The following is a 23,543-nucleotide window of genomic DNA, read 5'->3' as shown; positions in this document are numbered from 1 at the left end:
AAGGCCAGCAAGGCGTGTTTTCTTCTACTTCCAAACACAACAAAGCTCAGAAACTCTGAACTCAAACGTGGGAAGAACAGAAGAATGTGCTTTTTCGCACCTCGTTTGCCCTGCGAAGACGTATGCAGGTCAAAGACCACATTGAGCGTCTGTCTCAGCTCCCAGGATGTGGTTTTGCACTTCCAGTCCTGACACACGGGTCTGATGTGCACTGCCTGGGAATGAAAGCTGCTGTGGAAGAGCTTCTCGGACTTCAACAGGACAGCGAGACCAGCCTGCAAGTGCAACACGACCACAGAAACAGACCAAGAAATTGAGTTAGCTGCAGACGGAGAATTTCTGCCTCATATGAGGTGTTCCGAAACGTAAGATCATGGATGTCAGTCATGGGCATCATACAAAGAAGCACACATGGAATTTTGTGTTCTGCTGTGCTTTTTGAAAGAGACACACACACACCTTGGATGCACATGGCAGGAGTTTCTTCCAGGGTGTCAAATTCTCAGTGCAAACAATCTCTCGTGGGAGGGTGGCATAGCGAAGGAAGTGGTGGTCCGTCACTTAAAGTTCAACACAAAAGATAGATTCAGTCTGTATGTAATGGAATGTGCAGAATCTGCAGCAGCACAGGTTGTAAGAGTTTAAGGTGTCTAATTACACTATAATACAGGTTTTTATACAGCCTCATCACTAGAGAGCTTTACAAAATGGAAAGGGAGATTAAAAGACCCTCTCTGTACCGTTGCCTATACCCAGCGGTTTGAATGACGCACTGGGCTGAACAGTGTTGGTGGAGTCAATGAAGTTCAGTGAAGCGCAGAAGATCCCAGACAAAACATTCGTCAGTTCCTTCCATGTGCCATCCACACTAAAAAGGGCAGAACATTTTACATTTTTCAAATACACATTTGTCACCTTCAAAATCATTCATTCAGTCATTTTCACTCAGCTTTGTTCCTGTCAAATATTAATTATAAACATCAACCTTCATCTTCACTATATTCTTTAGGGTTCTTGCAGTTTATGTTCAGAATGCTAATGTGCTATATATTTTTATATTATTTTAATTTATTTTCCCCATTTCAATAACTGATGAAAAATACTTCCTACATACAGAATAGTTAATTAACATTTCCCTGTGCCAGACCTAATGGTGATTTCCAAAGACACTGTGAATGTTTCTCCAGCCAATAATTGAATTGCACAATAAAAATGACTTTCTGCACATGCCCCTGGTTTATAAAAAAAGTCTACCAGGCAGAGAAATAAGTTTGTCTTGTGTTATTCTCCCTGTGATTAAGGGATTCACCTTTAGATTCTTGCTGTTCTTTACTTTTTGGTATGGCCAGTTTTTCCCTCAGTACGCTGCCTCTAATGTGTACTGAGTAAGTTAATTATTTTTCAGTTTTCCAGTTACTATGACTTTTACCAACCTCCAGAGAACTTGCTTTCAGTCAGAGGTACACACCATGGGCATATAAAAAGATAAGCTAGTTCATGAACACTGCAGACCATGTATTTTTAGGCTACTGTCAGTGGAGAAGTCTGTATGTCTGCTTAGATGTTTTTCTTTGTATGATGATGAAAAATGGTCTGTCTAGAAAGGCTTTGAAATTTCTGTAGGACTAACACGAATCCCTGATGTTCACCACTGACACCGGTTACAGAAAGTTCAAATATTTCTGCTGTCAATCTGGCACATAACTGAGTGATGTCAACATTGTTGATATCTGGCCAGTAAACCCAAAGGATTAGGGAAAACAGAATTTGTTTTAATCCACAAAAACAGAGCACTTATTTCACCTCTTATGCTCTGCAGCCACCAGAGGGCTGTACTCACTCTGTCACAGAGTCCTGGAACCAGACCCAGAGTTCAGCACCGGGAGGGGACGGCAGGAAGGGCTGCCCCCACTGCATGGTCCTCCAGTAGCCCTGCGTGAAGGAGATGTGCAGCTCTCGCACTGAGAACTTGGAGATGACCTGGCCCAGAGACTTGGGAAATAACCGGTAGTGGGACACTGAAAAACACAATATAACAATACACAGTTTAGGGTTAGAGTGAGCCCAAGCATTGTCAAACAATGTGTATATGACTTAACAATAGAAAAAACTAGGTATTTATGGGATGTGTATCAAGCCTGTTAATCTTCTTTCACAGTTTATCAGTGCTAGACTAGTGTGAGGCTGCGGTTGTGGTTAATATAAAAAAAAGCCTGAATGAATAAACTACTTGTGTGTCCTCACTTTTATTTTCCAAAAATGTCACTATTCATTTAAAGCAATCATCAGAAACTGTGGGGCTTAATTATACAGGAACAGATACTCCATGTTGTAAAGAACAAGGTACTTGCAAGTAAATATTTTAGACTTTTCAGAAAGTCATCTCTACGCTGTTTTACTTTCTGATTGCCAGTGCATCAAGAAGTCACTTAGAAATCTGGATATTGAAGGTAACACCCAAAATATGTATGATACATTTGGACATGTTATCACTTCTTCACAACTTCCTCGGTCACTATGATAGCCAATATTTGAATGGACGGTATGGCCATAAGAAAAATTAACACGTCTAGGACATTTTAGACTCTAAAGAATGGCATGTTTAATCACTGTTAACCAGTTAGCTTACCTTTCTTTCCTCTCATGAAATCAGTTTCCCACAGGGTGCGGAACTGGAAGCTGGCATAAATATCGCCTGAGTGCAGCGGTCTGATGACCAATTCCTCCTGAAAATCATCTTTAGGCTGCGGTACTGACGGGGGGACCACGGTTTCGGGGGAAGAAGTGTCCTGTTTGTCGGTTGAAAATTCATCCGGAGTTGCCTCTTCAACCTCAGTTGCTTCCCACCGTCTCTCCTCCACCGCAGGCTGCTCGGCCGTCTGTTCCGCTGTTTCGGTGGCTGTTTGTGGATTATCGACCGCAGTGGCATGATGATCACCAGACACAGTCGTTTCTTGACAGTCTGCTACAATAAACACAGACAAACTACATATTATGAGCAGCACAGCCGAGTAGCTGCACCTCTGAGATGCCATTTTTCTTCAACGGCGATGGTTCACTTCCGCAATGACGCGTCATACGTGGAACCAGCCAATAGGCTGCTCCAACATGGATTCTTTGGCACTGACATGAACCTGCTTTGTATTAAGCGAAATGATTACATTTAAAAGATATTTCACGAGTAAATGCTAATATGGAATCATTATCTGCTTTATTCTAAGAAATTATATTAAAAAGAATGGTATTTTAATAAGTTATTTTAATGTGGATGGTAGCATAGGTCTTAATGGTGCTTTTCATGCATTTCTTGCAATTCTGATTTGGGGTTATATGCTTTTGACGTAATAACTTAATATCATAGTGTTTTTTAATGAAATGAACTGATGTGTGCATTCTTCTAATTACACAGCACGATAAAAACATAAATATCACTGATCAAAACAACTTTATAACAGCAAATATTGCCCACATCACCATTAGATCAATGTAGGTTATCCATTGTTGCATTCCGACAAATTAACCAGTTACAGGCAATGTGATACATTCTTAATTAAACTAGCCTATTAAAGTGCTTGATGGATTTAATCTGCATTCATAGCGTTTCCTGCTTAATACAAAAATAAAGCTTATAGACCTAAAATAAACGATGCAAGGGGGAGCATAACTGGATACTGGTAAAGAAACAGACCGACATAAATATTCAGTGTAAGCTTCAAAAATGTATCAGTTTGTGCAGCATGCATAGTGTGTTGAATATTTGGTCGTACTGGTGGACAGGGACGGGCATCATCGGGGGCATATTACCCCTCCCACAACCACACAGCATCGCGCGCACAGCCCAGACACACGCACGCACACGCGCCCGCACGCACACACACACACACACACACACACATACACACACACACGGAATTTCTGCTCAACCATGGCTCCCTGGTAGATGCTCAAAGCGGCTGTTGTCAGAGCGAATTAAATCTGCACTCGCTCGCTGCATTTCCTCCTGACCTTGCCTGCCACTGGTTGGGTTTTCAATATTTTATTCAGGATTCCTGTGCTCTCTCCCCAATGGCTACATCGGATGGACTAGACGGCTGTCTGCAACGAGGCAGATCTCAAAGTGACCCGAATATACTCACCGAACCGGGCATCGATTTGGCTCACGGCACAGGTAAGACAGTTCGCGTCATTGTCTGGATATTCATTTGCTATAATATAAGCAAGAGTATTTTTATGTTGCCGTTTCTTTGGGGATGCAGCGGTTTCCAAAAGGCATCCTTGCTTGCCCAGTGGGATATCAGAAAGCCAAAGGATAATTAGCGCGAAGCCTATACTTCCAACCTTGGACGTAAAATACAGACTAACACTGGATCGCGGAGCTGCAAATTGAAAATTAATGTGCCATATCAGCGTCTATGAATGGCTGCTTGCCCCTCCAGATTTGCGCCTTATAAAGACGCCTGTAGCTGGACTGTTACGGCTGCAAGTAGTATTTAGGAATTAGCGTGTAGGCCGTTTAGTGTGACAATAACGCGTGCAATATTTACAGTATATTGCCTTCTGCATGATGCCAACCTCCCAGTTCAGCGCGTATATTTATCGTCACAAAAATCCGCTTGCATTTGTGGTCCATGATGCCAGGCTGAATGTATTTGTTGTCTTACCTAAGCCACCATTATAGCCTCGTTATTCAGGAGACACATTTTTTCCCCCACCGTTAGGTTTTGGTGTGTTGTATTTTAAAAAGACTCATATCTTTTTGTATGAAGCCTATAGCTCTGACCCACACCGCCCTTCCCTCTTCTCCATACTGAACTGATCACTATTGTGATCAATGACCGGCATTGCACGTGACATAGGCTATAGGTGGAAATACCCCCAATTCAGCGCAGCCACGCGCTCACAAGAGATCGGCTCTTCACCCCGTGGATCCTGCAGGTGTGCTTTGTAACATGGAGCCCTTGTTCATCTCCTTCTGTTAGTCATCCCTCTGCATATGGAATAATGAATTGATCTTTCATTAATAAGAGAACACCAGAGAGCAGTCACGGTCTGCACTTCTCTGATAGACTCCTGCAAATACACTTCATGTGGCTCTTGTTGTGTTTGCTGTAAACAGGTCTTGAATTAACATTATACCTTCAGTGCAAATGCATGGTTTGATTTTTATGTAAGCAGGCTATTTGTGGTCACGTTGTGTGGGCTTGGGAAGAGTCATTGTTCACTCCCACACATGGTGAGTTTTACGAACATGAAGAATGCTTGACTGAATGATTCAGAAAAAAACCCACTATCATTCACCTTTCAACTACAACCTCACAAATGAGGCCCCAGTTCTTCACATCACACCTGTCTGCACTAATTAACTGGCCATAGCACATTTTTAATGGAACCTTGCTGAATTCAACCCTCCTATGGATTATTTAATTCACACATAGGTGGATGTGCTAATGTCACACTGGGTCTTTGACACACCTGAATAAACAACACAGCAGCTTGGCAGATTAGCCATGCCAGTGTTGAGAGCTAAAACTACATTCAGTATCAGCCTCTTAAATTGGAATAACCAGAATTGCATTACTGTTTAAGATGTGAATATTCTATACAAATGGAAGACAAACAGTAAGTACAGTTGTCACTGCAAGGACAATGTCAGTGTCTGGTGACCCAAAGTACACAACATCGCCCACCCCCTGTGTGTGTGGATCATCACTGCGCTAGCGTCTGGGACACCAGTCTTTGCCAAAGGATTACTTTGGCAAAGACTGCCTCCCCCCCAAACACAGTGGCCCATGCAGCTGCAGAGGCTGACACTGTATTCACCCACTCAGCACTGGAGAGAAGAGTCAATAGAGACAGCAGTTACAGTTGACCATCACAGAGAATCAGGGCAATGTTTTGTCTTGAATGAAGTTGCTGTAATCATACAGCAGGAGCCTCAGAGAAGTCAGTGTATGTCTCATTTTAAGTGTTTAGATTTGATGTTTTCTCTTATTGTTTCTATCATTTTTTATTCTGAGAGCTTGTCTTGTGGAAACAGGATGGATACACCCTCTTCGAGCTTCTGACGTATGAACAATATTTCATCGTTATTTAGGTGTATACGTCCTGTGAAAGGAGCAGCTGTATAAAAACGTGTTTAGTCAGTTTGTTCAGACAAGGGCCCTTTAGATTCTCCCACTAATAAAATGTCACTTTCACTCAAACTTCCACTTAGTCACTGCAAGAGTGTCGACCAAGGTAATGGTGTGGAGAGGACACCTTGAAGCTTTGCGGACACGGTGCGTGTCCAAGCAGGGCTCTCCCTGTGGCTTCATTCCATAAAGTAATTTAGCCTGTCCTATAGAAAGATTTGCACAGCTAGAGAAGCACTAGTGAGGAAGATTTAGACGTAGAAGTTTGGAAAGAGTTACATCCGACACATATCATAGAGAGTAGAATGGGAATAGCAGTACAAATTCAGTATAAATACACAAACACAGCGCCGAGATGGTTGCAACTAATGGTTATTTCCATCATCACTTAACTTGTTTAGCTGTTTAAAATTTGAATATTAATATTTTAGTCCATAATATGTCATCATAAGAGTACAATGCTGCACATCACAAATTCCTTAGAGCCAAAGAGGATGTCCTCAGATCGTTTTATCCAACCAACAATCCAAAACACAAAAATATTAATTTTACAAATACATGACACAGAAAAAAGCAGCATATGTTACTGCTTGAGAAGCAGGCATTTAAGCTTGCTAAATAATGAAATGAAAAAAGAAATAACCAAAGTTATTGTCAAAATACTTTCTAATCAACTATTTGATTCAACTAATAGTTTCAGCATTAATGTATGTACAAATGACCAACTACTCCTTTGGTGAAAACCCTGCATACCACTGCAAAATCACTTTTCGTGTGCTTTCTGTCTTGTGAAGTCAGCCAGCAGGGAAAATGACAGAACAGTGTCCCTTGAGCTCCCAGGAATTTGACATCTTGCTCAAGGCGACTTCAACATGGTGGGTCTTCGCTCACATAGCAGCGTAGACCCATCGGACCCAATTTGTTCGGTTATAGGACAGCGTCTCTTACCACCAGTGCTCACTGATCAGTGTTTTTTTTAGGTCTCATCCTCCTCCGCCGGTCTTACTGATACCTGGATAATCCTCTCAGATCTGACATCAGAAGAATCTCTGAGGATTGCAGGTCTAAGTGGAGCCCCCCTAATGAACAAGGAGACATATCACACCCTGAGAAAGCTGATATCGAGCCGTGGCGATGACTCACCCCAAACCAGAGCAATGCATTGTACATAATACCTCCCCTATGCTCAGGCCTTGATGAGTAAATATATAATGTGCCCCCCATTTAAAAAGGATTTGTTTAAAATGAAGAAGTAACAAAGTACTCAAATTGGCATTAGAGTCACAGGAAATCCTTACACAACAGTAATGCATAAAAAAGTACAAAACTGCACTTTGTGCACACATATTCTACCAACCAACTTAACTGATGATAAAAATATATTGGCTGTGGAAATGGTAGTGATTCGTTGACACTTTAAAGACCACTGAGAAGGTTGACTCTCATGTCCGCTAAATATGAAGCTACTGCCAAGAGACAGTTAGATTAGCTTAGCATAACCCCTTAACACAGATTGTTGCCAATTTGCACACACCTAATAATTCACACCTCTTCCTTTCAGACTGCAGCTAAGATAGCGTATGTGTTCCCCCAATGCCTGTTCGTGCATTTTCGATACGTACCAGGGAACCTTTTGCAAGCACTGGTTTCTCATTTATGCCTGTTGTCGCTAATTTGCATCATACCTACATTATACCTCAATTTATTTATTTTCTATGTTCTACAAATTAACAATTGCCCCTTAATTTAACATCAGCTTGAAAGCAAATGAAAGCAGAAATCATTTGTGAAATGTTTTTATTGTAAATAAATTCAGGCGTCAAGGGGATAAAGACTGGAAGCGGGGAGAAACAGCCAACCTGATTTCTGCCCAGTGGTAACAAAATCCGCCTACTAAAGCTCACTAATTAACACATTGTTTGTTTAAGTGAAGTAAAAACGACAGACATTATGTGCCAGACTGTTTCCTCGTCTGACCACTAACGTCCTGAAGTATCAGGTTGACTGTCAATTGGTCTTAAGGCAGGCTACCTGTTTCCGGTCCTTGTGCTAAGCTAAGTTAGCTGGCTGCAGACTGTAAATTCATACTAACCGTACAGATATAGAGTGGTATCAATCTTCCCATCTGACTTTCAGCAAGAAAGAAAATAAGCATATTTCCCAAAATGTCACACTTTGTAAAAATGTTTTGCAGTTATTAACGGACAGGCACTTAGTCATCATGTTATTGTGCCATTACAACACTATAGTCCTAAACTACCTGAACCAAAGCATGTCAAAACCACAGAGAAGAAATAATGTTATGTTACATTTCCTGTACCATTTCACTTGAGCTACCGTTGAAGATAATGTCAGAGGTTGTAAAAATTGAATTTGACTTTTGGCTGTGGATTTGTACATGCAAGAAGTGAGAATCAAAGCACAAAGCAATTGCCAATAACTGTTTTATTAGCATAGCAAGTGTTTAAGGGGAGATTTAGAATTTAAAGTGATCTTTCCAATGCAGGAAAGTCAAGTTACACTATGAATTTGCTGTGTTGCCCTGGAAAGAACATTATCTCATCAAAGGGATATTTAAAGAGGTGGTATTATGCTAATTTTCAGGTTCAAAATCTTATTTAGGAGTACCAGAACAGGTTTACATGGTTTCATTTTCAAACATGATAATTTCTCTCATACTGCACATTGTTGCAGCTCCTCTTTTCACCCTGTGTGTTGAACGTTTCGTTTTAGCATGATCTTTGTTGGGAGTTGCACATGCGCAGTTCCTAGTTAAGGACTACTATCCAATCAGAAGCAGAGTAGGGCGGGCCCTAAGAAACGGTAAACACGGCTCCGGTTTTGGGCTGGACTTTGGGCTTTTTCACTTTGCAAACCTGTTACATGCATAAAAAATATATCTCAATAAAGGGGAAAAGCCAAAAATACCACCTCTTTAAAGATTGATCTTGAGGTTGGGTGGGTATTTGATTTGAAGTGGCTCCAAAATGTGTAGCCTGTAGCACTGTTAGGTTGCAACGCAAATTAAATGTATTCTCACAAGAGCTAAAACAATTAGTCGATTAGTCAATCGCAAAAATGCCAAAAAATCACTGGTTCCAGCTTCTTAAATGTCAGGATTTGCTGCTTTTCTGTTTCATATTGCTGTAAACTGAATATCTTTGGGCTCTAGACTGTTGGGCGGACAAAACAAAATATATTAAAACACGTTCTGGGAAATTATGATTGACATTTATTAGTATTTTCTTACATTTTATTAGACAAAACAATTAATCTGTTTTTTATTAAAAATAAACAGCAGTTTAACTGGTGATAAAAACAATTGTTAGGTGCAGCCCTAATTCCTACATTACAATTTGGGATTACTATTTGCTCTCACTGGCCAAGTTCATGTGTGTCATGCAACCTTGATTAAAAAGTACATTTCCATCTCCCATGCTTTTTGAATTATCCTTTAGCTGTCATGAAGTTTATACTTCCTATTTTCAGTAGCGGAGCTGTAATTCACACCAGAGTCACGACCTGATCGTCATGGTCAACCTTAAGGGACTGTGAGTCAGGCCCCCTGTTAATATGCCTATAGCCCCAGGAGAGCTATGCATGCTCTCCTTCATGGTGCACAAAGGTCCCCACAGAGGGCAAGGAGAAACACTCTAGAGTCATCTAGAGTCTGAGAGTAGCTTCCTGTTCACCCTAACAAAACATCTGCCCTTACCATCTTGAAATGTTTACTGTTTTTTTTTATTAATCAGTTTAGTTGAGACCTTTAAAAGGAATGTGTATTTTAAAGCTGACACTTTAAGATAGTGATGCATATCTGTCAGTCCACGACTGCAAGCTTTGACCCGTTCAGTAATTTTATAGTTTACTCTACTTGGTAAGGATGAGTGATATGAATAAATTAATGTTGTTTTATAATGTAATAGTCATATATACAAATGGAAAACAAAGGAAAAATTTTAATAAATGAGTCTAAAAATATGATGCAGATACTTCTATACAGGGCATGATGAGTCACTGAATGGTATAATGAAAATGATGTGAATCATCATGTGGCGTCACCACATCTCAACCCCACTGAACTCCTACTGTATGGGAGCAACGTGTTAGACAGTGTTCTCTACACATGAGGGAGTATCTCTTGGAAGAACGTTGTTCATCCATCCTGTTGAGGTCTTGGAGAATTCATGCCAAGGAAAATCGAAGCTGTTCTTTTTCTGTTCTGTTTTTTTTTGTTTGTTTTAGCTTTTATGTGCCACCCATCTGACTATTGATTGCCAGGTTTCTGGAAATTAAACTGGAAATTTGTCATAAATAGTGAAAATAACAAGTTGGGAAGGTCTTTCTTTTGGCTAATTGAGTGTAATACATATTTGCACATACATAAATCACAATAATAAATAAAAAAAATCATTCAACATTGCCATGAAGAAGACCTGCTCACTGATTTGAAACACCGCCCACAATTCCACCAATTCCACCAGAGATATTACTGTACCATTGTAATATCTCTACTGGGTGACACATCTCTTCTTCACTTTCTCATGCTGCTAGTAACAATTTTTATTGTGTTATATTATTTATTCATCCATAAATCCATTATTTTTCAAGCAGTTGTTCCGTCTAAAATGTCAGAAAATTGTGAAAAGTAACTCAGTTACAATAACCATCACCATTTCATTACAAATGAGTGTCAAATGTCCAATCAACCCTCTAAAACCAAAGCTAATTCTCCTCTCTCACTGTAACATAACTGGACGTTGTACTAACTGTACTGTCGCATTGTGGATCCATGACCGCCAAGTAGTGAATGGGGATAAGCTGCATCTGGATGCCTTGCTGAGCTCCGCTCTCTGTAGACTCTCTTTCAGCCACCCATAAAAATGGAGCACAAAAATGACGACAGCAATAAAAAACCCTACATCATGCCTGATCCCTGTGGATGCAGAAGCAGATTAGGAATTTGACAGTGTTTGAGCCATGTGTTGCTGCGGCTGTTGTTTGTGTGCATACACCTGCTTTGTCTGCGTGTTTTTTGGCGTGTGCATCCATGTGTGCATTGAGCTACAGGAGAACTGGCAGGTCTGTGCAGACTCAATGAAAACAATCAGAAAATCACAGCCGGAATATCCTAGAAGGCAGCTGAACAGACTGCCCTGTGAGAACAGAGAATGAAGACCCAAGCAGCCCTGAACACCTGTCAGAGACCCCAGCATAAAGACAGTATGTAATGGAGCTATTTAGCTTTAAAAGGCTGAGGTTAAATGGAGTTCAGTCAGTTGCATGCACTATGCTGTGAAGGGTAAAGAGCTACGACATGAAACTCCTCTGGGCATTGAGTCTGTAGAACAGTGGATAAATTTTTTGGAGGAAAGGGGAAGAAAAGGAGCTGGAGAGAAAAGGACAGGAGGCTGAATTAGTGAGGCAGAGAGGAGATGGAGGAGAGAGAAACGGCCTTAGTTGAATGAAAGCCAAGAAGTTGTCCTTATTGCTAACTGGCCGCGGTGAGATGATGAATAGTCTATAGGAGACCATTAACAAATAGGCATTGGCTATGTGGGTCTGATTTGGAAAGCTCTGCATGAGCTCCAGCACCTGGCCAATTTCGATGGATCCTATGTAGATCTTAATATGATAAAGGTAAACCAAGAATGCTGAATATAAATATATTTAATTTTTTGTAATATAAAATGATTTATATAGATGCTTTACAATGTCTTTTAAGTCACACCTCATAGTCATTGAGTTTGTAACATCCAGAGCAGCACATTTGTGACACTCCACTGTCTCTCTAGCGCTCTCTCTCCCTATCTCACACACAGAGACACTCATAAATCAGTGTATGCTCACACCTTTCCGTTGCCACAGTGTCCCTCTCTCCTAACGAACCTGCCAGATTCAGTCAGAGATAGATGAAGAGGGCAGAGGGGAGTCCTGGACCCCATCAACGATAAACGCTCCTGTCTGGGAAAGAGAAACATAGGGGTCAGGCAGGAAGGAGGCATAGATTAAGGATGGAGTGAGAAAGAAAAAAAGAGGAACCAGAGGCAGGTAAAGTTCTTTCACCTACAGCAGGGGAGGTACGATGAGGCAGACTGACAGACTTTAAACTACCACAGAGATGGGAGAAAGTGGTGTGAGTCCCTCCATAGAGTGAATATTTGATAGGCACTTACGCTATTATTGAACATCTCTGCCAGCCTCTCCGGAGATGGTAAATTAAATGCATAGCCAGATCAAGTAACTGTAATAAAAGGGATACAGTTATAAAAATGAAATTAATCGAAGCTTTTCATTGTGTTGTTGTACTGACTGTGTGTGAGGGAGAGGGAGTATTTAGAAGGAAGGTGAGTGAAGGTTTAGAGATTCTTTGGCTGTGTTCAAAATCATTCATTCACTTTATCATGCAGAATGCAAAATCAATGAATGCAATGAATGACTGTTGTACTTGTATTGCCCCATGATATCAATTTTGACATTCATCAAAGCACTGCATCGTGGGATTTTTATCCAAAGTAGTACATATACTATGGACATGTGTCTGTAATCATTTACGCATTTACGATCCACTACTCGTTACACTGGGAATTCTACTGTATGCAGAGGACTATATAGTGTGTCAGAAGGCAAAGTCAAAATTTCAGAGACTACTAAGGTCAGCTTACTCTCATCTGGCAGCAGTCTAAATATACCTTTCCCCCCCAGTCTGCACAATGCATGATGGTAGATAAATCTTAGTTAGTGACCATGAAATGTACATGTGTGCATTATGGGAAGTATAGGGTTAAATAATCCTTACTGGACACTCAGAAAACACTACACTACTGTTTTCATTGTTGTTTAATCTTTTAATCATATTTTTGGGTTTTGGATTGTTGGTGTGCAATTTTGGAGATGTCACCGTGGGTACTTGTGATTTGACTAAACAATGAATTGATTAATCCAGAAAATTATCAGCAGATTAAATGATGTCAAAAATGTACATTTGTTGCAGCCATATTATGGTGAAGACACTGTCTAGTGCATATTGAAAAATGAGAATTGCTGAAACAGCCTTCTACTTTTGTTACAGTGTGAGTTTGGGTGCATTAGGCATTTGAACACTCAAATAAAAGGGTGGAAAGGAAATATAGTGCACAAGTGTGTGAATAGGGAGTGATTTTGGTCAGGAGTCTTTGTTGTAGCCTAGCGGAGTGAGTTTCAGCACCATGGACAGCAGCAGCCTTTGCATTGCAGCAGGTTGCTGAACCAAGCAGAGCTGTGTTCTGTGTGCTGATGAGTCTGTCCCGGATCACAGCCTCAGAAAGAAACCCGGCAATATTTTTTTTTTCCTTTGTACCTATGATATATTAATGAGGAAAGCACATTGTGCAGATCCAGGCACAAATTCCATTTAATTTAATCTTTCCATACATCCATGTAAGCCCAAAGCGCCAATCCAATCCTATTAAAACTGCTATTAGAACTGGGGCCAAGCCTGTAGAACCGAGGCTGTGGTCATTATTGATGAGTGAGTGGTTTCTAGCAACTTCTTCATCAATACTGATTCATCATATGGCTCAAACCTGACTGCCCTATAATGTCTTTTTCACCACGGCAGCATCCCTCTGGCACAGAGCGGCTGCAGGGAAGCTTGTGTGGTCACACAAATGAATGTGTTTGTGTAACTGGGCAAAATCTTTTGTACAGTTTTTGTCTGCCATCAGTCCCAGACAGCTGTCAGAGATTCCACTGTAGGACTGATTAAATTTTGCTCTAGTCAGACCAAAATCATTTTTGAAACAGCAACATTTCTTTTTTGTCGACTTAATTTCAGAATCCGGCTTGTATTATTATCTGTATGTACTTGTAGCCGTTTTTAATTGGACCAAAACATTACTTTATGAAATCTAGTCTAAAATCAAGGTGGGAGCAGAACCCTATCTTTAAATTACTATGGCTTTAACTGCAGTCATGACTGTTGTAATCTATATAACACACATCGCATTTGCTAACTCTGGTCTCTCAGCAGATCCCACAGGCAGCATATTTGTTTGATCCCATGTCTTCCATGTTATGCATGAGATGGCTTTTGACATGGTCGTGACATGGTAAAGTGACAAATACGACCAAGCATGTGAGGTCTGACCTTGTTTATATATATCCATGACAAATGAGGTTTCTGGACAGTTAGCGCAGTGACTCGTGTCTATACTGCCTGGCGTCACACATTGAGATGTTGGCCAGCGTTCTTCCTGGCCGAGCATTACCTATTTCAGGTTCAGCACGTGGGATCAACAATAGCTTTTTTGGACAAAAACATGGTGAAAAATGTCATGCTATTTTTACTTAGTTTTGTGTTTCCCTTGAGGAGTAGCAGCTTTGCACACACTATTGTACACTATGGTTCCCTGTTCTAGTTCTAGTTTCTACTGCTTAGGCAGTTGCATCAGGGTGTTTTGAATAAGCCCAAAACTGTCCCACACTTGCTTTGCTGCACACTTGAGGGAATCCAAATGTGAGTGGCATCCTTGCTGTGGGAACTTGTTTAGAGATTACAATGATAACAGTGGTGATTTGTGCTGTCCCTCTGTGCACCTTCCTATTGTCTTTCCTGCCTGGAGACCATGCTGTGCTCTCTTCCCTGCAGAGCGAGTGGAACTGAGCTATCAGCTTCAGTATCAAGTGGAAATAACAGGAACAAATTACACACCATTGCTCACCCACCTGACTCCTGATACTGGAGTCTATATCTGGCCTCGTTGACTGAAAGCGCCCACGCCCCATTGAAGACCCACGTCTAATTCACCTGTGCATAGACTTTGAGAGTACCGGCTGCTTCCAGGAAGCGATGACTGTTCACGTTTACATTTGCTGTCATCTTAAGAAATTAAGAAAGACTGAGTTGGAGTTCAGGATATTATTCTAGGACAATTTCAAAACTGCTGATTGACACATTGGCTGCTGCAAGATTGAAGCCGTGACTTTTTTGTCGCTGGGAAAGTCTTTGTAAACACAAGCCTGCCTGCCACTTTCTTTGTCAGCAAAGTGCAATTTTATAATTAAACCAAATCTTTTGCAAGCAGCACTTTTTAAGATATAAAAGGAGCTGAATGAGTCAACATGAATCTTGCAGTTTGTTAGATTAATGTGATAGACTGCAGGAACAGCCCAAAGGTACGCAGGGTGAACCAAGACTTCCATTACCTGATTGGAAGGAGCTTTTTGATGGAATAGGATGAGATTTCTTATAATGGGAACATAGCCCAAAACTTAACTGTGGACTGGATGTCTTCCTGGACACATTCAGGGTCTTCTTCTTCCTCTGGTGGTTGTTGTTGGGAGAGCAGGCTGGAATGACGTTTTCTGAGGCCTGCCCTACTGTGTGGGTGACAGGAAAAGCACTTTTAGCAGGAACATTTTCGGCTCGCTGGGGGGATGTGAGGCTTTCACAGTTGGTCTAAGATGGTCTTTTTTTGGTTATAATGCAGAGGCGTGTCTGTGTGTAAATGTGTCATGTGTTTATGTGCTTGTGCTTGTGTGTGTCTAGGCATTCATCCGTATTTTCAGTAGTTCTGTATAAGCAGTGGTACCGGTCTTCAGCAAATTCTTGGTCAATACCTGTCCAGGCCAACAACCTTTTAAAAACATTTAAAGAGCAAAAACCAGTGCTGAACAATTTTTAAAATGTGCTTTAATTCAGTCCTTTTGCATTGTTTTTTTAATTAAATGTCTTATTTCTTCACCCAGCTAAAAAACTACTTACAAATACATTTTTAAAAAAATACTTAGAGGCCTTGAACAGTATTGGTTATTTCACATGAGATTCCTGTATTTGTGTTTTTGTCTGTGCTCTTCTCACTGCTTTGAAATGGGCGAGGCTCAGTTAGGAAACGATGTTGTGTACTTCGGTGCACCAATCCCACTGTAGCAACATTTAAATCAAAACGTGATGACAGTTGGTGTGTTGTGTGCTTTCCAGCATTGTCAAGCAAATCTGATCAAACCACCCCCACACAGTTCTGATGAAGCAGATTAGCTTTTGAGTTTTTGACTGTTAAGCTCTTAATAAATGATTATATTTTTTTTTACTTTAACTTTGACTGTTATAGTTTAAGATAATAATTAGATTTTATTAGAATAATATGAGATTTTTTATAAAGGAAAGGAAAAAGGAAAGGAACTATAGAACAGAGGGTGACACATCCTGACTATACTCTAGTATGGTCAAGCTCCAAAAACACCTTAAAACGCTATGCAACAAGTTTGTGACAAAGGCTCCAAGTCAAGCCCATGTAACCCTGATGACATCACAAGGGGTAATTATACAGTACACACAGTAGTACGACTATACTTGCATGATGACTAAACTAACCTTGATGTATAAAATCATTGCCCCATTAATACTGAAGACTACATCATTGCACCAACATTAGTATGCACTGATGAGGCTAACTCAGTTTTGACAGAACAGTCATTAAGAACCTTCCAGTGATCACCACCAAAATCTAATCAGTTTGTACTCATCCCAACATCTACAGCAGATGTTGAAATTAAAAGTGACGATTGAAAACAGCCTTTTATCTGAACCTGAGAATGAACTAGATTCTTGGTTCTCTTTGTTGATGCTGCCCGCTAGTCCTCATTTTCAACACCAACATATGGTAAAAAACAAATGCCTCTGGCGTTTCCTATTGGTTGCAGGCCTCACTGACATCATTTCACTCTCTTGATGCCAGAAGCCCACGCGCTGGAGTTTCACACTTGGCCTGTAATCATGTTGATGAACTTTTGCAGACTCACATAGCCTTATGCCATGATACCCTGTTTTCCCAGAAATGAGTTTCATTCCCACAAAAACATTATAGAACGCAACATATATGTCAGGATGAGTCATCTTAACACATTTAGCGTTAAGGAGCTAGATTTGGTTTGTTTAGGACAGCTGTACTGTGTGTTTTCTTTCTCATTTAATGTTAAAAATTGAATTCATGGTAGGTTGTTAAATGAAAATGTTGTACTATTCTTTCCCCTCCTAATGAAGTACATTGTTGTTTGAAAAATGGAAATGAACAAAGGTAAAAAAAAATAAAAATACAAAAACAAGGACATGACCTCAGTGTCCTCATTGGTGCTCATGGTCCTTCGTCTAATTAATTAGGTTTGTAGAATTGTCCAATATGTATTTTATAATTAAACTGACCTGAAGATAAGAAAGATCCTTTGCTTATTAGTAATTGTATTATTTATGTATTGTTGAAACACAGTTGGATGGGATGAATATTGATAATGATTGGATATGCAAATCTGTACATGGGAGAAAGGTTCAGAGCAGTGACAAAATCCATCTCAGAAGAAAGAAAGCTTTATGAGACAAGGATTTTCAGATATTAATAATGTGGGTCTTGGGTGGACTTGGCTCTTGTAGGAGCCTGATGTAGTGGATCAACACAGATCCTGATAAACAAAATTGAGTCATTTTGTTTCTCTCTGCTTTTCCTTTATTAAATCACTCCATACTTGACCACTTCCATTCTGGATCTCACCCTTTCTCTCTCATTCATACTCCTTTCATTTTATGTTTCTTCAGCCCTTCTGCTTTTCACCTGCATGTCATTAGCTGTGTGCCGTGGCTGTGGCTGAGCCCCTGAGGCAGCGGGGCTACAGACAGATGGCAGCACAGTTGTAAAGCCAGGGGGGTAAAGTGAGAAGGTTAGCTGGCGTGGCAGCGGGTAAGGAGGTGGTCCATTCAAGGGCACATTATCAGTTGTCTGGGTGGAAGGAGCAGGGTGGCTGAAGCGAGGAACAGAGGCTCTGTGGGGCCTGCATGGGGGTCAAGGGTCGGTCTGATGCTGTTTATAGCTGTGACGAGACCACTGAGCCACACATACAGTATTCAACAGGAAAGGTTGTATAATGATATATATATATATATTTGTTATTGGCCACAGGTTTGGTTGCTTGGCTTGCTGCAGGTATGTGTAGTAACAGGAGTCTACGACTATGCTAGCAGCTGTGTGGTGCTGTTTAGACACATGGTGCTTCAATCAAAATGCTAACGCTGACATAGCAACATGCTCACAGAGCTGCAATGCTGATGTTTAGCTAGTACGAGCTGTGTTCAACACTTTAGCTTAGCATGTTAGCGTGCTAAATTAACATACTAATATGCTGTAATATACTGTAGTTGAGACATTTCACTCAAAAACACAAATGTCAGTTCTGTGATGATGAAGAGGAAAAGTCAGGGGATCACCAAAATTCCTAGGATTCATCCTCTGGGAACCTTGAATGTCTGTGCCAATCCACTTGGTCTGTGTTGAGACATTTGACGGGATTTGTGAAAACATAAGCTGCTGGTGACGCTAGAGGAAAAGTCAGAGCATCACCAGAATCATTAGCATTCATAATGACCTACTGACAGGATTGTGGGCACCGTGAATGCCTGTACAAAATTCCTCTGTGATCAATGTACTGTAATAGTTGTTGAGATATTTCAGTCTGGACCAAAGTGACAGACTGACAGATCAACATTGACATTCTTCACAGTAAAACTTAGGATTAACTAATTATTTCTTAAAATTGAATGACACTACTAACACACAGACCAAAAAAACTTTAGTGTGTGGGAAAGTTCACCTGACTGTACTCATTTTAAGTGTTATACTGTAATTTGAAGGACAAATAGTATTTTTTGACAGCCCTCCAAATGGCTTTTCAGCATTGCTATTCCAAAGATCTGAGTACTGATTGTGTTTGAGAGGTTTAAACCCCCGCTTGTAAAACAAGAAGTCACATAATAGTAGAATGTTCAATTTACTTGTAACGCAGGTAAATGGTGCGAACATTTATTGACAAAATGTGTGCGCCAATGAAGAAGGACTACAAAATAATACCGGTGTGCTGGTTTATTATGATTTGTCTTTTAATACAACAGAGAGAGCTTTACACAAACCCACTCATTAGATCGGTCTACCAGGTGATTCAGCTAAGCAAGGCTTTGCCTCATACAACCTCCCTGCTGAAACTATGCCAGTGATATTATCCTAACCCCTCAATGTGAATCCCTTTCATTGTAAAATCTGAAAAGGTCACAGACAGATTCACTGTTGTATTCATTGTTCACTCACATTGTTTGCCTTTGTGGTTTTCAGTGTTGCAACAGAGCAGGAGAAACGGGTGTTTGGGGATTCATCACTGACAAAGGACTTTATTTATTTTTCACTTCCTATATTTTAATAGAACACATTCCTGTTCATTATCTCACTGTAGGCACTTGGGAAGGGGGTATACTCAATGTGTACATGTGGGGAGAGATCTTATGCTCCTGAATGTGCTGACAAGCTGGTTAAGTGGGGTGTGGTCCCTGGTGGCACACTAACACTCTCTGTTGCCAAGACACATCATCATATTGTCCACTTTCATTTCATTAATTTGCCTGCATTCCTGAGGTCATTTATAAATGATATTATGTTTTCTATTGGGAATTTTAACTTTATCTTGTGTATGGCCCGATTGGAATTACAGCTGACTTGCGCTGGAGAGGGCTATGGGCATACAGCAAATGGACTATTGGTCCACCGCATCAGAATGACACATGGATTTAATAAATCCTGTTTGCATTAGCATTTTAATTAGAATCGCACATCATCACCACATGGTGCATGTAGTCCATTCATGCTTATCTGACACACATTTCGATACATCCTCATCCGACGGATAAAAGTAATCTCCATGTGCATGCATGTGTTTTCAACTAATTCCTGTGCTTTACCCCGACTCCTGTCATTTTCTCTGAACAACCATCCCTTCTATGAAAAATGAAGAGTTACTTGATATGCATTATAAATAGCTGCTCCGTGATTGGGCGAGCCCAGATTGTCCTACAAGCTCTTCCGTATAGCAACAGCCCCCTCCCATCTCTCCTTCTCGCCTCTTCTCCCTGGAATCCCCCTTCTATGCCCCCCCCCCCCCCCCCCCCCCCCCCCCCCCCCCCCCACCTATCTACTCCCCTCTTTCAAAATGCAGACAGATCTCTACCTCCATGTGGCCTCACCCCCTACCCACAATGCACTGGGCTGCCACTGGCTTTAGATATGGCAGGCAGTGTGTGTGTGTGTAGGGGGCTCCTCTGCTCTCGTCTCTCCTCCTCTCCTCTAAGCTTCAGACTGACTCGCTCCTCCCGCTGGCTCCCACTGCTGCGGCAGCATCTGGATGTGGTCGCCATGGCAACAGCAGCGGGCCTGACCCCCCCCCCCCCCCCCCCCCCCCCCCTCCCCCCACACCCCCCCTCTCTCTCTCTCCCTCACATTCACACAAGCCAAAACCCCTCCTACTCCCCCTCCTCTTCTCTTAAGCTTTTTTTTTTTTCTCAGCGCGACTGGGTGCGTTTCCTTCAAGCTTGACCTGGATTCTGCGTGCGGCGCCACGTCTGCCACGCTGCATGTGTGACAGTAGTGATGATGACGCGGTGAGACGGGTGTGCATGGTTAACTGACCTGTTTCCAGGAACTTTTAGGGTCATACACCAAACTGGAAAATTTACCATTTACCAGAAATATATTCTCCTTTACTTCTTTCTCTGTTTTCCGCCATGCCATTACTTTCCCTTTCCCTTTCCCTCTCCCTCTCTTTCCTCTCCTCTACTTTCATGATTCTCCTCTCCTTGTTTCTCCTCTTCTGCTCAGCTCTCATGTCCTCCCCCAATCACTACCACCATCCATTCTACTCTCTGCCCATGTGCTTCAGGGAAGAAGCAAGGGACTGCAAAAAAAAGCATTAAAAGGAGTCAGCTGTATCCTCCCTCCTCCATCACTGTACTCTACATCACACCCTGAGCCACACTGTAACCCCCCCCCCCCCACCACCCCCCTCCCCCTGTCCTCCACCCCCTCAAAACCTCCCCCATCACAAATCCTTGCCTCCTTCTCAGCTGAATATTCGAACAAAGATACCAGCCTCCTGAAGGCATATATCACTGCATTTTTTTGTGACATTGACGCATGTAGCGCTTAAAATACATGGCATTTATTGTGCGTTTCCTTGCGCTTGGCTCTCTTTGTGACTAGATACGGGCAACCCAATACCATAGTGCGCAGATCCACAGACCCACACTTTGCCTCATTTGAGTCCCAGCTATCATTCCTTAAAATACAAGTTTCCTTTAAAGAGACAAAAGGGCGGGATGTGCACGGATGGCAGCACAGTATTGGGACGGCGTATGTATTATTACAGGTCATAGATTCATTACAGACATAGAGAGAGTATTTCTGTTATTTTGTGGGGACCCCTGAAAGATCAACAAGCACTTTGTGGGAGCCAGGTGGGATCCAAAAAATTAAAATATAAGTATTTGCCTGCATGCAGAAAATACAATGAAAATGAGCACATTTGGTTTAACGTTTCTCAGACATAAGTAACATGAACACATCCAAATCATCATGGCTTTGTGAGACAAAACAAATGGCATGCTTTGTGCCTGTTTTGTGGCATTATTCAGCATATTACAGAGATATTTGCACTTCCTGGAAACACCGATCACTTGGGAGACATATGTCCTGTGAGAGCTGGGACAGAGAACATACTCAATCAGTCCCGTTAAACGAGGCAGCCGAGTCAAATGCTGATTCTGGGAAAGCAGTGAGGCTGGCACACCTGTTGGTCTCCGGGGAAATGCATCTTTTGTAGTCTGATGAGGATGTCTGTGTCTGTGTGTGCTCCCTCCAAATTTGGATTGTGAGAGTTGTTTATTTTGATACATGACGCATGGCTCGGAGGGAGGAGAAATAGCAGCCGTGAGGGAGTGTGCCGTGATCAAATTAGTCTTTCTAATTCGATCTGTTCACAGCACTAGGAGTCCATCATGGTTTATTCAGTAAGGTGAGCGTACTAATTGTGCTCTGGTTTTTCTCTCTCCCTCTTTCTCTGTCTCCTCTCACATACTTTGGCACGTTTCGTGATTTTTATCTTCATCCCTTGTATCCCCATCTCAATACTGCAACACACTTTCTTTGCCCTCTCTTTCCCTTATTTCACTGCTTCGATCCTTCTCCTCTATACCCTCCAAACCAACCCACCACTCTTTCACCACCCATTTCATCGTCCTGTAAAAACTCTCGACCCTTCTCTGGCTGTCACTGTCACTGTAGTAGAGTTGGTGGACCAGCAGAGGGTGCTGAGGACCGGTTGCCTGGTATCCGGAGTCCACACTCCACCCATACGACGTAACAGCAAGCTGGCCACCCTGGGGCGCATCTTCAAGCCATGGAAGTGGAGGAAAAAGAAAAATGAGAAGCTCAAACAGAGTTCCACAGGTACAATGCAGAGTGGGTGGACGGGTGGAGCGTGAAGTGTTGGTAGTGGGCGGCTGTAGATTTGTAGTTTCGCATCCACAAACCGGTACACAAACATTCAAATGCACATATTTCTCCTCATTCCCTTAATTGAATTACGGTTGGAAGCGGTAATGTGGGTGAAAAGATGGCAAGTCATTCTACAATTGTTTGAATTTAGTCAGCCCTCATTGAAGCCACTGTGATGTGCAGCACAATATTGTGCACATTTAAAACAACTGAGAAACAATCAAACAATTCTTGTTGGCTTCTCGCTAAACCACTTTTCTGAATTTTGGTGAAATGGGTGTTATTTTATTTTCTACAAGCGTTGGGCAATATAGTTCACATCAATATCAATAAGTATGATCAAAATGTACCACAGTATGGCAAATCTGTACAAAACCACATGTAAACAAATGTCAAATTAAACAAATTACAATTCAATGCAGTGAACTGTGATCCAGTTTTACATCAAACATAACCTCACTTTGTGCCTCTCATATTACCATTACATTCGAGTCAAAGAGCTAAGCATCCATTTTTAAAAATAAAATAACCTGCAAACTTTGAAAAAACATATGATCGTATAAAAACACTTACCGCTGTTCTGAAGGTATTTCCAGTATACTCTTCTAACCATCGGGATGAAAAAAGAATCTGTTTAATGATACAAAAGATTTTAACCCGTTTCTCATGTTGCAACTCTATTTACTATCCAGGAAGTCAGACATTACACTCAATTCAATTCAGTTAAATTTTATTTACATAGCCCCAAATCATTACATAAGTTAACTCAGGGCACTTGAGCAGGTCTAGACCATAGTCTGTGATATTAGACATATTAACGCATGTCCTTGCTCTATTTATATAGCACAGGAAAACTACTAACACGTTATTTTGGAGTACTAGAAAATAACACTAACATTGACAAGTATAAGTGATAGTAAAATGCTTTCAGTTTGGTTCACACTGTACAAACTGAGCAAGGACATTATGTCATTTTTCACATCTTTGTATAGATTAGGAAACTTTAGAATTTTGCTGCAAACAGAATATTTTTTCTTCCAGCTGGTTAGACGTGTCTTTGAGGATTCTAAAA

At 41.3% G+C, this 23,543-nt stretch overlaps 2 protein-coding genes across 2 annotated transcripts in view; one reads left to right on the top strand and one right to left on the bottom strand.

Moving 5' to 3' along the window:
- pigt (phosphatidylinositol glycan anchor biosynthesis, class T) overlaps nt 1–3,079 on the bottom strand; it is a 9,264-nt gene extending 6,185 nt beyond the window's left edge. Inside the window, exons 1-5 of the mRNA XM_046056692.1 lie at nt 2,630–3,079; nt 1,841–2,018; nt 741–868; nt 460–560; nt 101–275 (exon numbers count right to left, since the gene is read on the bottom strand). Of these exons, the coding sequence (XP_045912648.1) occupies nt 101–275; nt 460–560; nt 741–868; nt 1,841–2,018; nt 2,630–3,035 (988 nt within the window). The 5' untranslated portion in view covers nt 3,036–3,079. The remainder of the gene's footprint in view (nt 1–100; nt 276–459; nt 561–740; nt 869–1,840; nt 2,019–2,629) is intronic.
- Nucleotides 3,080–4,040: 961 nt separating this feature from the next.
- Nucleotides 4,041–23,543, top strand: part of phactr3a (phosphatase and actin regulator 3a) — a 34,144-nt gene continuing 14,641 nt past the window's right edge. Inside the window, exons 1-2 of the mRNA XM_046056735.1 lie at nt 4,041–4,168; nt 22,259–22,423. Of these exons, the coding sequence (XP_045912691.1) occupies nt 4,066–4,168; nt 22,259–22,423 (268 nt within the window). The 5' untranslated portion in view covers nt 4,041–4,065. The remainder of the gene's footprint in view (nt 4,169–22,258; nt 22,424–23,543) is intronic.

This window comes from Micropterus dolomieu, linkage group LG08 (assembly GCF_021292245.1).
Source record: "Micropterus dolomieu isolate WLL.071019.BEF.003 ecotype Adirondacks linkage group LG08, ASM2129224v1, whole genome shotgun sequence".
In the NCBI taxonomy this organism is placed as follows: Eukaryota; Metazoa; Chordata; class Actinopteri; order Centrarchiformes; family Centrarchidae; genus Micropterus; species Micropterus dolomieu.
This window is presented reverse-complemented; position numbering and strand designations above follow the sequence as displayed.